The sequence below is a fragment of the Anoplopoma fimbria genome, chromosome 10 (genome assembly GCF_027596085.1).
Source record: "Anoplopoma fimbria isolate UVic2021 breed Golden Eagle Sablefish chromosome 10, Afim_UVic_2022, whole genome shotgun sequence".
Lineage (NCBI taxonomy): Eukaryota > Metazoa > Chordata > Actinopteri > Perciformes > Anoplopomatidae > Anoplopoma > Anoplopoma fimbria.
In genome coordinates, this window is record NC_072458.1 from 7,471,663 (window position 1) to 7,487,984 (window position 16,322).

At 39.6% G+C, this 16,322-nt stretch overlaps 2 protein-coding genes across 2 annotated transcripts in view; one reads left to right on the top strand and one right to left on the bottom strand.

Annotated features, from left to right (window-relative positions):
- Window positions 1-6,740, top strand: part of LOC129097447 (solute carrier family 45 member 4) — a 45,177-nt gene extending 38,437 nt beyond the window's left edge. The window contains exons 9-16 of the mRNA XM_054606309.1: window positions 412-677; window positions 789-950; window positions 1,172-1,271; window positions 1,543-1,623; window positions 1,715-1,845; window positions 2,028-2,096; window positions 2,201-2,355; window positions 2,678-6,740. Of these exons, the coding sequence (XP_054462284.1) occupies window positions 412-677; window positions 789-950; window positions 1,172-1,271; window positions 1,543-1,623; window positions 1,715-1,845; window positions 2,028-2,096; window positions 2,201-2,355; window positions 2,678-2,858 (1,145 nt within the window). The 3' untranslated portion in view covers window positions 2,859-6,740. The remainder of the gene's footprint in view (window positions 1-411; window positions 678-788; window positions 951-1,171; window positions 1,272-1,542; window positions 1,624-1,714; window positions 1,846-2,027; window positions 2,097-2,200; window positions 2,356-2,677) is intronic.
- A 3,799-nt stretch (window positions 6,741-10,539) lies between these two features.
- LOC129097649 (G-protein coupled receptor 20) lies at window positions 10,540-13,223 on the bottom strand. The gene is made up of 5 exons (XM_054606556.1): window positions 13,197-13,223; window positions 12,121-12,342; window positions 11,597-11,853; window positions 11,354-11,486; window positions 10,540-11,184 (listed from the first exon to the last, which is right to left on the bottom strand). The coding sequence occupies exons 1-5, from the start codon at window positions 13,221-13,223 to the stop codon at window positions 10,540-10,542; spliced, it is 1,284 nt and encodes a 427-aa protein (XP_054462531.1).
- Between the last annotated feature and the right edge of the window lie 3,099 nt (window positions 13,224-16,322).

The following is a 16,322-nucleotide window of genomic DNA, read 5'->3' on the forward strand; positions in this document are numbered from 1 at the left end:
TTTACTTTAAATTAAATACAAAATAGTATTAATTAAAAATGCAATTTTCAATGAATTACCCAGTATTTATATTGCTATTTTAACTGATATAACAACTTAAGAACTATTTAAACTTTTTTTGTGACGTTGTATTGAAGTTTTTGTATATTGAATCTTGCGTTAATATTTTAAGGGCCATATATTTACGTTTTCTGGGAGCAGCAACTCTGAGGAGTCATTCAGGGGATGAAAAGCTAGATCCAAAGGAGTGTACTTAAGGGCAATCCCATGCCAGTGTTCTAGGTGGACACAATGAAAAAAGAAGGGGAAAATGTCCTCCCCTATTCTTAGTACCTTTAAGGTTTCTTAACCTCTGAATAATAATAATAACCCATAACTTAACGTTATTCCATATTCTGTCTCTTATTCCAGCTGCCAGTACTGGAGCCCCCATGCGGCAGTCACGTCACCGTCACATCTTCTACCGCCAGCCGTCCTGTACCTTCTCCTACTACGGTCGAGTGGGGAGCCAACGCTACCGCCGGGCCAACGGCGCCTATCTCATCAAGCCGTCTCGCAGCATGAACGACCTTTACGAAGTGGAGTCCAGACACAGGAGGAGGCCAAGGCAGAAAAACAGACACCGCAGCGGAAACACTAACTCCTCCAGTGGGGATACAGAGAGCGAGGAGGGAGAGGTGAGAAGGAATTTACTAAACATGACATTTCTCGAACCCCGTCATTTCTTTCTAATATATTAAGTATATATTTTAGGGTGGGTATTGTCTGACCTTGTCTCCTGTCTTTAGGTTGAGACCACAGTGCGGCTGCTGTGGCTCTCCATGCTGAAGATGCCTCCGGAGCTGCTGCGACTGTGCGCCTGTCACCTGCTCACCTGGTTCTCCATTATTGCTGAGGCTGTCTTCTTCACTGACTTCATGGGTCAAGTCATCTACCATGGAGATCCTACTGTACGTGAAACAGCAGCTAAACAGACATATGTATATTTATGGCTCCCTACAGTTCCCTAAAGTTCAATTTCTCTTTTTCTTTTGGTTATTTTCTTTTTGTCTCTTTCTCTGATTTTCTCATATGTCATGTCAAGCAGGTTCAAGATTAACGAAAAGTCTGTCTCTGCCCAGTTTATCCATACCTCAGTTAAAAACTAAGCATGTTTTTTTTTCTCTCTCAGGCTCCTATTAACTCTACTTTGTTGGAGGATTATCACAAAGGAGTTCAGATGGGATGTTGGGGACTGGTTATATATGCCATGACTGCTGCTACTTGCTCAGGTAACGCATGCACATAGGAATGCACATTATCTCATGCACACACACCACATATAGATACATTTCTCATTCTAAGCTTAAAAAAAACAACAATTCTTATTTACAGTTGGTAATACATAGTAATGAATATGATATTCCATATCTGCCCATAATTTCCCCCTAATCCTACACAGTGTTCCTTTAAAGAAAACAGCTCTCAGCTGTAAAGTGCTCTTTTATTTACGTCTCCACATTAAGCTCTGTTCTAACCAATCAACTAATCTACCTTCTCCAGCTATCCTTCAGAAGTACCTTGACAACTTTGACCTGAGCATTAAGTACATCTACATCATGGGAACACTTGCATTTTCCATAGGTATGAGCCACAGTACAGTTACAGAATAAAACAAAATAAATGAGTGAGTGGCTTATAAATTACATGTTTTTCTCTTTATTTCCCTCATTAGGAACTGCTGTTATGGCAATCTTCCCTAATGTCTACGTTTCAATGGTGATGATCAGCAGTATGGGCATAATCTCCATGAGTATCTCCTATTGTCCTTACGCTCTGCTGGGACAGTATCATGAAATGAAAGAGGTACAGACATATTCAACTTGAAAATTCTTGTTTGTATGTTTTTATATGTAACCTGCCCAGGGACTCAATGTTACATCACAATGATGTTAAGTAATCTGTTTTGTAGATAGATGGATAAAGATAGATAAGGTCAACAGATTAGGTGATATTCTGTATTTTGTAACTGTCTCTGCCTTCTGCAGTACATCAGGCACAGTCCTGGTAATTCCCGGAGAGGCTTTGGCATCGACTGTGCTATCTTATCCTGCCAGGTGAGTGTTCATATTGTTATGAAATCTGTTTGTAAAGTAAATATACAGTATGCTATAGCATGCTTGAAGATTGTGTTGTTATGTAATCATTTGATATTTTGCAGGTGTACATCAGTCAGATCTTGGTGGCCTCAGCTCTGGGTGCTGTAGTTGAGGCTGTTGGCAGCGTTCGTGTCATTCCCATGGTGGCCTCTGGGGGCTCCCTCCTCGGATTCTTCACCGCCCTCTTCCTGGTCATTTACCCGACTCCAAACAGCGGGTCAGTTCTGGTCTTTTGCTGTCAGTAAACCAATAGTTAGACATTTTTGGAAAAACACTTTTTCACTTGCCAAAAGTTAGATGAGAATGGTGATACCACTTCAATGTTGTTACGGTAAATATGAAGCTGCAGCAAGCAGCTGGTTAGCTTAGCTTAGCACAGGTAACAACATCAGAACCTCCAAAGCTCAGTTGTTGTGACTGGTTCCAGTATTTATGCTCAGTTAAGCTAACCGGCTAACTGGCTCTTGGCAAGAAAGCAAATAAACATATTACCCAAAAACACAGTCCTAACAGTTGTGATTTTTAAATGTGATTGACAGGGATGGGGAATCAGCCAAAGCTTCAAAACGGTCCTTGACAAAACTGGAAAATCACAACAGCAATGAAGTGGCTGTTACAGTGGTGACAGAGAAACCCAGCTTCCTGAAACTCAACAAGAAGGGCAAGGCCACTACCACCACCACCGCTTCCTGTCACACGGAGAATGAGTCAGCTCTGTGATTGGCTGGCTTAAGCCGACAGACACGCTGCTGCAGAAACAACAAAATTCACTTCCGAAATGGCCGCAAATGGAAAGACTTTGGGATATCGGTGTGCGTTGATCCACGCTTGGTGTCTCTTCTTGCTACGACAGGCTTTTTCTTGATTTGCTGAAGAAAACAATCAATCTGACGTGGGACCAGTGTCACACCAGGCCAACAAAGCATTCTGGTCCCAGTGCTGTTTCGACCATCACAGAAATTCTTTACACTCAGCCCTCACAAACATTTCACTGATCCGTCAGGGTTGTCCAGGGGTGGTTTAAAGGAGAAGTTGTCTCTCAGGAACTATAGGAGGTGCTACTGAGCAGCCGCCTGGACACGAAACTTCAGGGGACTTGCACACATACATACACACAAACACAGCTCGTGATCAGTGGTCCACACAATAGAATGAATACGTGAAGACTAAAAATCGTTGATGAACATTAGTCCTTGAAGCTGCAATCATTCAAAAATGCTGAAAATTGTTCTTCCTCGCTGCTGAAATGGCTTGATTGAATCTGCTGGGATGATGCCGACGAGATCGACAAGAGTGTTTGTGTGTGTGTTTCTGCTGACGTTTCACCAAAATAAACCCAATAACACGCTCGAATTTGCGGGACTTTTTTCAGCACTGTGCGACAGTAGCTTTAAGACTGTAGAGACTTCTGCAAGTGGCATTTCTGAAACTTAAGAGCCCAAAGCCTGGTTCTTGGTTCTTGAAAAATGACTCTTTAATCCCAGGATTGATTGCAAGTGTGTGTGTTTTTGCCCTCCTCCACAGGGCAGGCTCAAAAATACAGATGTGTATTGAGTGGAATTCCAGGAAGAGCGCAGATGCAATATGTGCAGTATACTGGGCATTACCATCCCAAATATTATTGTCATGTTTTTTCTGAGGGCCCAGAATGATTCTTCTGTCTGTTTTAAATAATCTAGTCTGACCTACATGCTGCATGATAGAGGAGCAGAGAAGAGACAAACCAAACACCAGAGAAAAAAAAGGAGAGAGTTGTGGATCTGCTCTCTCTCTCTCTCTCTACTTTCTTGCTTCAGAATTGTTTTGTTTTGAAAATGCTGTTAGCACAATGTTTGTCACTAACTGCACATTAGCTGAGCCATTGTTTGAAATTGTGTTAAATAGCATCCAGTAAGAAAAGCCTATTTTGAAGTCCTCTTGGGTTGTTGGACGCTTCTGTCTTAGGACACCAGCAGGACGCTCCAGTAACTCTACCAGTAATCGCCAGAATCTGGAATCGGACCCAAGAATATTAGAATGGGTCCTGGATATATTAAAAGAAAAAATAAGTGGTGTTAGAGAGGCAAAATAATAGTTCAGGCTTGTTATGTGAGCCTCGGCAGAGGATTTTTGCTCCTGTTCTAGGTGTCTTGGTTCCACTGTACTGGGCCAAATATAAGTATAATATAGTATTTTAGATAATATCTGTGTGTTGTACGCTGAAAGGATATTTAGAAGAGGATAGAGGGAGGACTGGAGTACTGGAGGAATGTGAAAATATTCAGGATACAGACATGAAAGTGCTTTAGATCTTCTCATAAATGTATTCTTAAAATGCCAAACTGTTCTTTTAAATGAATAAGCAAAATTTTAATACTTAAAGATTTGGAAATACATGTCTTAACTTGATCCAAAATAAGACCATGGAGGCAGATTTAAAATTGTCTGCAGATTTAAAATTGAGTAAAATCTAATTTCTGCTCTTGAAAACTACAACTTTACCGATTGCCTCCTGAAAAACTACAAAATATCCCAGGAAAAAAAAGGTTTACCATCAAAAGCCAGCCTGGCAAATAAAACCCATGAAAGTTGTATACATCAAAACTAAACTTTTATTAATACTGAATGATATTGATTGTAGACCGAAAAGGTATAGTAATCTTGGAATGTTGTAATAGCTGATAATGCTGGATGTTTAAAAAAAAAAAAAACTTGTAGGAAGAATGAAAAAAGCCGAAAGATTATTGTGTATTTTGCTTTCTGACAAATCAGATCTTTTGTTGCAATAATAGCCTTTGTTAATCAGCTGGGAAGAGGACTGTGTGCGGGTGGTGGTGACATTCTGAATCTGTCAGGGTGAAAGGCTGTGGATTTGGGTCAGTCGTCCTTTTAGCTCAATCAGCTAAAACATGCAAATTGAAAGGATTCAAAATGTAAACTGCAGTGACTTCATTTACTGAACATTTTATTTTTGGTGTGTATTAGAGCATTTAACAGAGAAGACTATTTATATTTTTGGTTTTAGAAGAGAATTCACTCACTGATGATGTGGTTATTATTTTTATTCACTTGTAGGTGTGCTGGTGCAGAGTTTAATCCTGTTTCTAACAGAATAGATTCCTTCCATAATTTCAGGTACATTCATTCAGTCCCAGAGCAGAGTAGAGAGAGAGAGTGTTTTTCTTCCTCGGTTGAGCCTGCTCTGACTGTGGTGCTGGGATAAAACAAAGCAGGGATGGGACAATGACAAAAGACGAGGGGATACAGATGCCAGAGTTCTGAATGGCTTCTGTAACCACTAGGGCAATAAAATAGTCTGAATTAAATAATGGACACATAACGTCAGTTTAATGACAAACATGAAGATTAAAAAAAAAAGCTTTGGGGTTTGGGGAGGTTTGCATGTGACAACAGCAATATGCATGTGTGGAACACCAAAGTATGACTATGTACAAATCACTCAAGCTCTTTGTTGTCCTAATAGGTCAGGGATGTATTTTCTAATGCATGGCTGGATGTTTGTGTCTTTTGTTTGAACTTAAATGTGTAAAAGAAAAACCAACATGTACTATTTAAGCTGAATCATTGTGCTCGGTCTGGGTCAGTACACGCTCAACAAGCATGTGACTTTCTAAAGTTTATTGCACATTTATGAGTTAAGTTTGAGACGGCACACATCTCGTTGCTGTTTAACACAATGTGCATGTGGACTGATGACGAGATTTGTGTCGTCTTCCCGAGCAACACTCCTTGTTAAAAGTGTAGGTGAGAAACTCTAGGCCTCGAATACTTGAAGTGCAACTTGTTTCTTTTTCAATACAGTGGGAAGTCTTTGATTTTTTTTCTCTTTTTTCTTAATGTCCCAAGCCTTTTATTTACCGCAGACTCTGGAATGTTCAGACAGCAGCATAGCCTGCTGGGAGATTGAGTTCTTACCTTTGATTCCATCTTGTGACTTAATTGTTCAAAACAAGGTGAATGAATGTGAAGTGATTTCAGCCGAAATAATTTTAGTTTTGATGTTCGACAAGCCTGACATTGCACAGAACTTGCACATAATAAGTTAAGAAAAAACAGAAACGGTAGAAGTGGTTTGCAAAAGGAAGAAAGAAACTGTTGATATTTATTTTTTAGAGCTTTCGTGTCCGTTAAGGACACATTTCACTTAGTTTCCAAAATCAGTTAAAGCTATTCTAATTGCTGTTACGGGAGATGTTACAGAGGCGGACTGGATTGTTTGTGTGTGTGCGTGCGTGTGTGTGTGTGTGTGCAGTCGTCTTCAGCTGCTCACATGTAAAGTGAGAGGCAAGAGTGTGTTAAAAATGTCATCTCAGTGTTTGTTTTTGGGTTCATGTTCTCTGTTCTTTGTAATCACCTGGTTTACACTTAACTCTGGAATCGTTGGCTGTAAAACCGTAGGTTATTTACGAGTCTTTATTTTCTCTGTTCTGGTGTTTTAACTCAACTAGAAAATGTCTACTTTGTATTTTAAAGGCAGAGTCACACACAAGAGTTTGGCCTTTTGCACTTTTTCAGTGGCAGCCATGCGGGCTCCACGGTTCCTGATCATTGAATGAATGTGGCGACGTGGTGATGCTGTTTCATGTTCCCAGCAGCTGTCGGTGAGAGAGAGAGAGAGAGAGAGAGAGAGAGAGAGAGAGAGAGAGAGAGAGAGAGAGAGAGAGAGAGAGAGAGAGAGAGAGAGAGAGAGAGAGAGAGAGAGAGAGAGAGAGAGAGAGAGAGAGAGAGAGAGAGAGAGAGAGAGAGAGAGAGAGAGAGAGAGAGAGAGAGAGAGAGAGAGAGAGAGAGAGAGAGAGAGAGACTTTGCCGCTGGTAAACAGAGATTAAATCATGAAGAATACTTAAAGATTGGGAAATCAAGTATGCGCAGTGTACTATATATATATATATTATGCCTTGTTATTTGAAAAAATAAGATGTAAATATACATATTTCTCTTTTAGTTTCTTCTTTTTTGCTGCTATAAAAAAAAGATGATTATTTTTGTTAGTAGTTTTGTTTTCTATATAAAGACTGTATATATCTCTATGTTCTGTAAATAAGCTTGAGCCTTCACATGTAGGACTCTGGATGAACACTGTATGGAACGCACCTTTAAAATCTGTTCAGAATTAAACCAAAAAGGACTCCTGTCATTTTTTAAGATTCCAAAAACAAACTTACAGCTCACCAAAGTACTCTAAACACTTTCTGCTGGTGGAGAGTGAGCAGAGTGTTTTGTGTCTGCTTCATCTGACTTGTATTGGCAACTCAAATCATGTGATTACAAGCTCCACATATATTGTCCTGAAGTGAAACTGAATTCTAATCACATCATACACAGTCTAACTTCTTAAAAGTTGCAGTAAATATACAGTTATAACCAGAAACTTCAAAAATAGATGAAATACATGTAATTTAGAAAGCAGCAGGGAAGCAAACATTACATAACATTTTTATTTAGATTTACAATTTTGTCCCAAAAATAAACAATTAATCTAAAATTAAAATATTTGGTCGGATCTGATTTTTGGCACTCTGCAAGATTTAAGCCAATGTATTAAAGAGGATTAAAAGGATGGTGATAATGTTAACAGAAATGTTCTGAAGAACTTTTTACCACTCTAAGTAAATTGGTAATTTCCCCCTCATTACAGACTTTTAATTTCATTGTTTTACCCACAGATCTGAGCAATGCAGCAAGTCAATTTCACTCAGAGTATTAAGCACAGCATTTTCGAAGCAGCCTACTGGTTTCCCATGATGCCGTGTGGTCAGACTGCTGAGAGAGAAGGGGGAAGATCAGTAAACTCTCATACACTGATGGTCACAGCCCCTCTCTCTTTCCATACAGAGACACCAGAGAGGGAACCTGAAACTGGTGTGTGTCTGCAAATTTGTCCTGTCAAGACTCATGTGACCGCAGGACCAGCTGATGGCAAGTGTGTGAGTGTGAGTGTGAGAGTGATGTACTTATGCAGAGGTATAACATTACAGGGCCAGAACATCATGTTGAGTGAACTGTAATGACCTGCGGCCCCTTTAGAGGGATTAAAGGGAAATTACAGTCACTTTAATGACTTACATTGCTACCATGACTGAACAGCTCTTCTCTAATATGTAATATTTAAAAACGTGACTCCAATTATTGAACCTTTACCACATTTATTTGCTACATCAAAAGAGATTATAACAGTATACACAGATTGCACAGGTCAACTTTTATATATTATACTGAGCAGCTGCTACATGTGCCTGAATAAATTGTCAGATTATTTTAAGGTATATATAAATTATTTGTTTCCTAGGCCCGTTTTCATTCAATTTACTGTTACATAATATCCCAGTGAGATGGTGCTGTGGTGAGACACTGTCCTCTTGTGGAACAAGAGGGCTCTGTTGATCTGATTCAAGCTGATTTTTACTGTCTTTCTGTTATACAATATTATTCACTGACATTTTTGGCAGTTTATGTACAAAGTCATACATAGTTCAGAGTGACACTGAATGCAACAGCAGCTAAATATTGTGTCTTGGTGAATCCCACAATTAAAAGTAACTACTAATAAATAGAAGTGTGGGAAGAGTGGTGTTAAAGGTGCAGGAACAACTCTACTTTTACTACAGCAAAGTATAAGATTTTATATACTTACATAGGTTTAAATGAAAAATAAATTTACATTTAACAAATCCTCAAATAAAAATCTGAAAAAATGGTGGAAACGTAAACACAAAGAGAAAAAAACTTTAATAAGTAAGAAGAGGAAAGAACAAGCAATGGTTGTGAGGCTGTAGTCAACAGTCAAGAACCGTGTTTTTAGACCTTTGATTCTGTTCCGTGCTTTCAAAAATTTCCACAAGTGGAAAAATAGGAAGCTTTAACTTTCTAAAACAACACAAAAATATTGTCAGCACATTTGCTGTCTGTTCCTGCAAACATCACCTGACCATGTCCTCCAAAATGTCAGGAATATAAAATGAGACATTTGTTCAAACTCAATTAGTGGTTTGTTTTTCATTATTCCCTTTAAAGTCAGTGTTTAAGAGATGTATGTTTTCTGTGTGCCGCTGACGAAACCCCTCCATTTAGACACTTGTAAAATGATAAACAAAGAGAGCTTCACTGTGTACTTGAGAAACTAACTGTTACAAGTGTTTATACTTCCAAGAGAGCTTTGCTTCTAGCTTATTTAATGTTTTGACCATGACTCTGTCCCAATGTTTTGCTCTCTAACACTTTCATTCCATCACTCCGCATTTTAATGTCGTTGACGTCATTTTTTCTTTGTAAATGTTTCTAACCTTCTCTTTCGGCGTTACATAGCAACACTGGTCACACATAGTGAGATAAATGGTAAGACAGCGCACAACTTAGGGTTTCCATATAAAAGGTCAGAATTTGGCCACATTACTTGGTTGAAACCAAACACTACATTTGCATTTTTGTATGTTGGCCTTTACTGGACAAGTTACAATGAAGATACAGGCAGGAAACATGGGAAGTGAGATTGTATGGTTACATGATGAGGCTTTAATTACAGTCCTATGTCCTAAATAATTATATATTTTTTGAAGTTTTACTAAAAAAATACCCATAAATATGAGGCAACATTTGTGAACTACTTTACTTAAGTAGTCAACACTTTTCACTATAACCTATACAATCTAATGCAATGAAGTACATGACATGATAATGGACAGTTTTTGTTAATTCAACTATATGTTCATAACTGGGGTTGCAGTTGTTGTTGTACTGAAATGTGTGATTTACAACGCCCCCACTAATGGCAAAACATTACACCTACATTTGGTCCAGTTCAACATCAGTAACTTCAACCTCAAAAACAAAACATTTAGTTGAACAAATCACTCTGATTGTGTCATTCAAAACTATTCATCACTATCCTTGTAAAAGTTGAATTGATGGCTGAGTTGTTGTATTAGATTGCTATTGGTTTTACAGGCTGAGCTCATATAGTGTGGCCAAATTTCAGCACTGTATATACTCTATGGTTTCATAATAACCCACTCCACATGAGTTGGCAGACAGAACTGTAATTCTAGATCTTTCAATATTTGTGAATTCTGTCTTAAGGTCATTTTTTGCACAGTTTAATGAAGCATCTGGTTTCTCATACAGTACGAGCTTATCGCAATCCCAGCAAACCCGTCCCTTAGAGGTCCAGAATTTGTTCTCACTCACTAGCATCAGGAGGTCAAGGTCAAGGGAACGATAAGACGAGCACATGGTGAGATGAAGGGATGTATGGAGAGAGGCAGCTACTGAAGGGATGCTTTCTTCATTTAAAGGAGAAATTTGTGGTATCTATTTTTTTTCAGTTTTTTTTACATCTTGCCTTGATAATTCAGTTCGTTCTTTTCCAGCCCAACAATCTCTTTCTGTATCTGTTTATCAATCACTCTAGGCGAGTCTTTGTCTCTGGACTTTTACACTCACAGCTGTTGAGGGGGTCACCTGTCTTTGGTTGGAATGTTCCATGTTAGCAGCAGAAAGGGGGGAGCTCGTGAAAGTTAGTGTGGCCACGCTGTGAGCTATTGCCAGTGCTGTACCCGGGCATTTATTCACTGAATTCCTCTCCCCTTCTCCCCCACTTGTGAGCCCCGCCTCCCCGTCCCCCTCCCTTTCTCCCCTCCTTGTCCTCCACACTCTCTTGAAGCTGTCCGTCACAAAGCAGTAAACCACTGGATCCAAGCAGCTGTTCAGGCTGCTCAGGGTGACTGTGATGTGATAGGCGAGTACATGCCCCGCCCCCTGTCCTAGTCCCTCCCCTCCGACTTTGACCCGGAAGTAAACCAGCACCTGCCGGACGTGGAACGGCACAAAGCAGATGGTGAAGACCACCAGGACGGTGGCCAGCAGCCTGATGGCACGTGCCCTCCTCGCCCTGCTCTGTTGGGGCATCAGGCCCTGGGTGGAGGAGAGAAAACAGGCGACGCGCAGGGTGAAGCCCACCACGGCCAGCAGGGGGAGCAGGAACTCCAGGATGGTGAGGTAGAAGAGGGTAGGGAGGAGCACACAGGAGGAGCTGAACTCCAACGCTGTGGTCTGTAGGGAGCAAGAGAGGGATCCCAACAAATCAAGTCTAAAAGAGCTCTTTCTGCTTTATTCCTTTAAGGAAGCCTAGTTAGGGAGACTGTTTATTTTTCCTTTATTTTGTTAAATCCACAGTTTGAAGATCTATCCGTGTACTTATCTGTAGTGCATGTGTCCTCACCTGGAAAGAGTAGGTGACCACAACAGCGATGAACCAAACTGTGGCGCTGACACACCTGGCTGTTCCTGTGGTCCTCCATCGATTGAGAGTACTGGACGCATGGACGACAGCGAGGTACCGATCTATGCAGATACTGATAGAGGAGGGGGGGAAGGCAAGTCACACAGAAAATAAGATATATAAAAGGTTTGTGCTGATAGGTTTTTTCATTTTAAATGTTGAATGAAAGAGTGACCAACTCACCTGGTCAGAAACAGTATACTACAGTACATGTTGACAAAGTAGCTGAAGGTGTGAACGTAGGAGCAGGCCACACAGTTCCCTCCACTGTGGTACAGAGCGATGCGAGCGGGCAACGACAGTGCCACCAGCAGGTCAGCCACAGCAAGGTTTATGGTGTAAACCACAGAGGCGGAGGAGTGGGTGGAGGCCCCACAGAAGACATAGAGAGCCAGACTGTTGAGGACCACCCCAACCACCAGCATCAGAGAGTTACACACCTGCAGCATGGTGAAATGGAGTACTGTGAATACAACTGTGGATATTATACAGGGTAGGAAAAGGTGGCCATACTTCAAACCAAGTCATATTACACTTTTTTTCTCTCCTTAACATACCTAAATTCTGAAAAAATCTTGTTTTTGCCATGAATCTTTAAAAAATAGGCTTTATATTACATGTATTTCTTTAACATGAACCACGGCTCATTTGCGTTGGAAAGTTGACTAACATGATCCCTTCTCCTACTAACTTGTATCCCCTCTTACCATGAGAGAAACCCACACAGTGTAGAAGTCTTGGTACAGCTGCACATCCAGGTGGGCTAACCTATGCAGGTATGGTGCCCCCCACCGCAGGTCCCAGGCGCTGCAGTTAGTTGGGTCCGGGGTCAAGAGGGGCAGAAAAGACTTAGTGGTGGTGGTGGAGCTGATGTTGGTAAGAAGGCTCTCCATTGGTTTAAAGGGATGAATGAATGACAGGTTTGGGTTCTGAGTAGAAGGAGAAGGGAAGAAAAGACAAGACAAAACAAAAGAAGAAATTAGTCTACTGAATAACAACAAAAAAGCCTAACTTTAAAGCCACATGGAAGAGAAGTCCCTTAAAGTGCTTTGAGTGACCCCAGTGTGCTAAAGATGTAAGCTCAGAAAAAAGGGTTGAGATTGCTTTGACAAACCATGCATTCACTGTTCATATAGGTATGGAGAAGCTTGTGTGCAAAAATAAATGTTCTTATTTATTCTGATAGAAGGCGGCCATTGTTTCCACTGAGAAACAATGAAGTGAAGGTTTGATAAGAAGAGTAATACATCATCTGCATACAAGTCAATTTTGTGATGTGTTTACTGACTTGAGTTCCTTGGATGTCAATATTAGCTTTTCTCAATTGGCAGTTATACGACTCATTATAGCAATGGAATTACTTTTGAAACACTTGTGTCTTTGTTATAGTGAAGATATAAACTTGTATAATCTCCCAAACTCATCTGTATGTAGACTAAAAGCATGTTAGTATTGTTGTTGCTGTCTACTTATAACCATCACCCAGCAGGAATTTAAACTAATGAAAGGAACTCCCATGATGTTTGTAAGAGAAAGATGCCTTAATCTTATACCCTGGAGTCAGTCGTAGTGTATTATAAATAAACTTAAACAGCTTAAGTCTAAAGTGAAGAAATGTGCTCTCATTGGCTTGGAACAACTTGTGGGAAGACGCACACATACTAAAAACCAAAAAAGAAAGAGTAATGACCCCTAGAGATGAATAGTGGTCAACATCAGCAGGAGTTAATCCAGAGAGAGAGACTTCAGAAATCCTCATTTTATAAACAACGTCCTCTCGTACTGTAGAGATGGCTGAGTCCATCTTCATACGCGCTCTAAAAGGATGTGACACTTTCAACAAAGTTGAATAGTGACCTTGTGTGCTAAACACAGTGTACCATATTGATAGGAACCATGTCAGTGTGTGCTGGTATGTAATGCACACTTGACACATGTGTTGAACCTGAGATATACGTTTGTCTTAAATGAGTCACATAAATTTGATAAATGTGACACATCCTGTTTAAGAAAGGGGAGGCTTTAAAGTGCTGCTCTCTTTCAAGAGGTTTAAGTTGAATATAACTATACAATAAGCTAACAATAGACCAAAAACTCTAAAGGAACTCTGGTTTGGCTTAGAGGAAGTGAGGAGAGATAAAATGTTGGAAAATAAAATTTGAATCCAAAGAGGGAGGCTACTAAAAAAAAAGGCAGATATGTTGCAGTGCCGCGATAAATTTCTTCGTACTTATTAAGGTTTAATGCTCAAATGAGTTGTACAGTAGTTTCACAATGCCATCACAATTCCAAAACCTTTTTGGGGCTTTTAGACTTATCACATGGCCGTCATCAGCAGTTGGAGTCTTCTAATTTGTCATGAAGATGGATCTGTTGACATGTGACCTTAGAAATAGTGGTTTGATCGCTTTGTGAAACAACCCTTTCCAAAGCAAAGAAAGAACTTTGATGCTCATACAGTGCATGTTATGTTGGCTGTTATGTCCTTGCTATAGCAGCAAATATTTCCATCTAAAGTGTGTTAAGCTGTTATGTGAAGTAAAGTATTATGTAAGACAGAAATGGAGTGTGATATAATTACCAAACAAGCAGTACACAGTACAGTTTAATAGTTTCTAATTCATAATTCAACTTTTCCTGTCCAAGTCAATTTGTGTTAAATATTTAATTTTTAAAAAATGAATCATTATTAACAGCTTACACTTCATGTGATAAAACATGTTTAATTATAGTGAAATGAGTATGACCTAAATTTCAGGTATTAATTTCAAATATAACTTGTATTAAGATATTTCAACAAATCGTAATGTTTGGTTGGATTACAGGTGAACTAGGGGCGGAGTCTGTCAACAAGCCTAATTGTTGATGTGTGGCACCTGCTCCGAGTCCCTGAAATTAAAAGCCCCAGCACTTCCAGCCAGCTGGCTTTGTAGGAGCAGAGTCTCCACTCACCACTTTGTTTGTTCGTCATTTTCTTTTGTTTATTTAACAAAAGAAAATGACGAAGTTGGGTTAATTCAAATTAGTTTTTTCCTTTATGTTGCTTCCCTTGAGGCAGGGTTGTAAATGAGTTTACTTTAAATGAGGAAAAGCATTTAAAGGGTTTGAATGAATTTCAACAGTTTGACACCTGAGAGAAATGCTTTTTTCCCCACTTTCAATCCTGACTTTGTAACAAAAAAAAAAAGGTAGATCACTAACTGTATTTCCCTGTTTAAGGTATTATTTGAAAGACACCCAAAAATGTCTTTCCTTTCCTTATAAATACAAGAGATGGATGAGCTCCTGTTAACACGTCCTGCCAAATAAGGGCTTTCCACTCTTCATCATCATGCAGACAGTCAGATAAAACATGGCCATGGGCCTGGATTAAAGGAAAGAACAATTCTGACACACTCTTGTTCCCATTTCTTCTACATGTCAAGCTCCCATCCAGTAAAATAATTGTGCAGATCATATAAAAATCACTATTAAGTCTCCAAAACTTGCTTTTACCTAAACCTTAAATCGGTAAAGAACAATAAAATTCACTTCATGTCATCTTGTAAACTGAAAGCTCCTGCTTTCACAGAAAGGTGCTGCATGTAACCAATAAGCACTGCTGTGATCAGAGGTTGTTGTTTCCTCCAAATACCATTAGGGTGCAGCCCTTATGGTTCAAGACATCCAGTCCCTAATGGAGAATGCGCTTGAAAGAAGCATTTTAAGTAACTTTTCTCAACAAAAAAAACAAAAACAAGGTCAATCGATCATTTAACAGTTTATAAAAAACTTTTCTGAAACATACCTTCAAAGGAGACTTAGAGAGTGAAAAAGCCCTTGTCCAGTAGATCTTCCCAAAACTTCTAAAAGTTTTAATGTTTGTATTCTTCTGATATTCGTATGATTCTTCTACTTCTTCTGTCTTCCAGTGTTCTCTATAGTTTCTGTAGTGAGTAGAGAGTTGGGATGTGAACCCCTCTGGGCGGGACGATTGCAGCTGGAGCTCTTACTCATCTCTTTCTCATGTCACCCTCCTGTCCCACAATGGTTCAATGCAGGAATAAACACAATATATAATAGTATACAGTAGAAAAGAGTCTTCCTCTTCTACTTTCCTTCTATTTTTATCTTCTTTGGCCTCTTCAGATTTTTTAGGAAGAAAGCTTCCATTACATTACATTACATTACAGTCATTTAGCAGACGCTTTTATCCAAAGCGACTTACAATAAGTGTATTCAACATAGGTATTCAAGAGAACTACTAGTCACCAGAAGTCATAAGTGCATCTCCTTTCTTAAACAAGCATCTAAAAGCATAAACCAGAGCAAAAGTATAGTGCAGAAGCAAATTACTACGAAAACAATAATTGCAACAAACTAATACGAATACAATAAGTGCATCAAACTAATACAAATAGAATAAGTACAATAAACTAATACGAATACAATAAGTGCAACGAACTGATACGAATACAATAAGTGCAACAACTAATACGAATGCAATAAGTGCTACGAGGAAGGCTCAGGGTAGTACTTCTTGAAGAGGTGAGTTTTCAGCCTGCGCCGAAAGATGGGCAGTGACTCTGCTGTCCTGACGTCAGTGGGGAGTTCATTCCACCACTGTGGGGCCAGGACAGTTCCAAAAAGGCTGACAAGAAACTGTCAGAAAAACAGGCAAAAATAGTGAGTATGTAGGTTTAAGCGGGTACACACACACTAAAGGCAACTGCTGGTTGGATTGGAAATAACAGGATCTGAAATAGCAGTTGAGAAACTGACTGAAAAATGTGCAAAAATGAACACTATCTCGTATTTACGAGACAAAAGGAAGGAGAGACCGGAATGGACTATTACACTCAAGTAGGTATTTAATAAGTTTATTTAAAGCTGTCTCCAGGGTGGTCCCACATTGAAAGGGTCTGAAGGG

What these genes read in the sequence shown, in the direction of transcription:
- LOC129097649 (XM_054606556.1), bottom strand. Translation starts at nt 13,223, where the DNA reads ATGAAGATGGACTCAGCCATCTCTACA. An exon ending in TGGACTCAGCCATCTCTACA is followed by an intron (nt 12,343 to 13,196) that starts GTACGAGAGGAC and finishes CCTTCTACTCAG; the next exon opens with AACCCAAACCTGTCATTCAT. An exon ending in AGTATACTGTTTCTGACCAG is followed by an intron (nt 11,487 to 11,596) that starts GTGAGTTGGTCA and finishes CTCCTCTATCAG; the next exon opens with TATCTGCATAGATCGGTACC.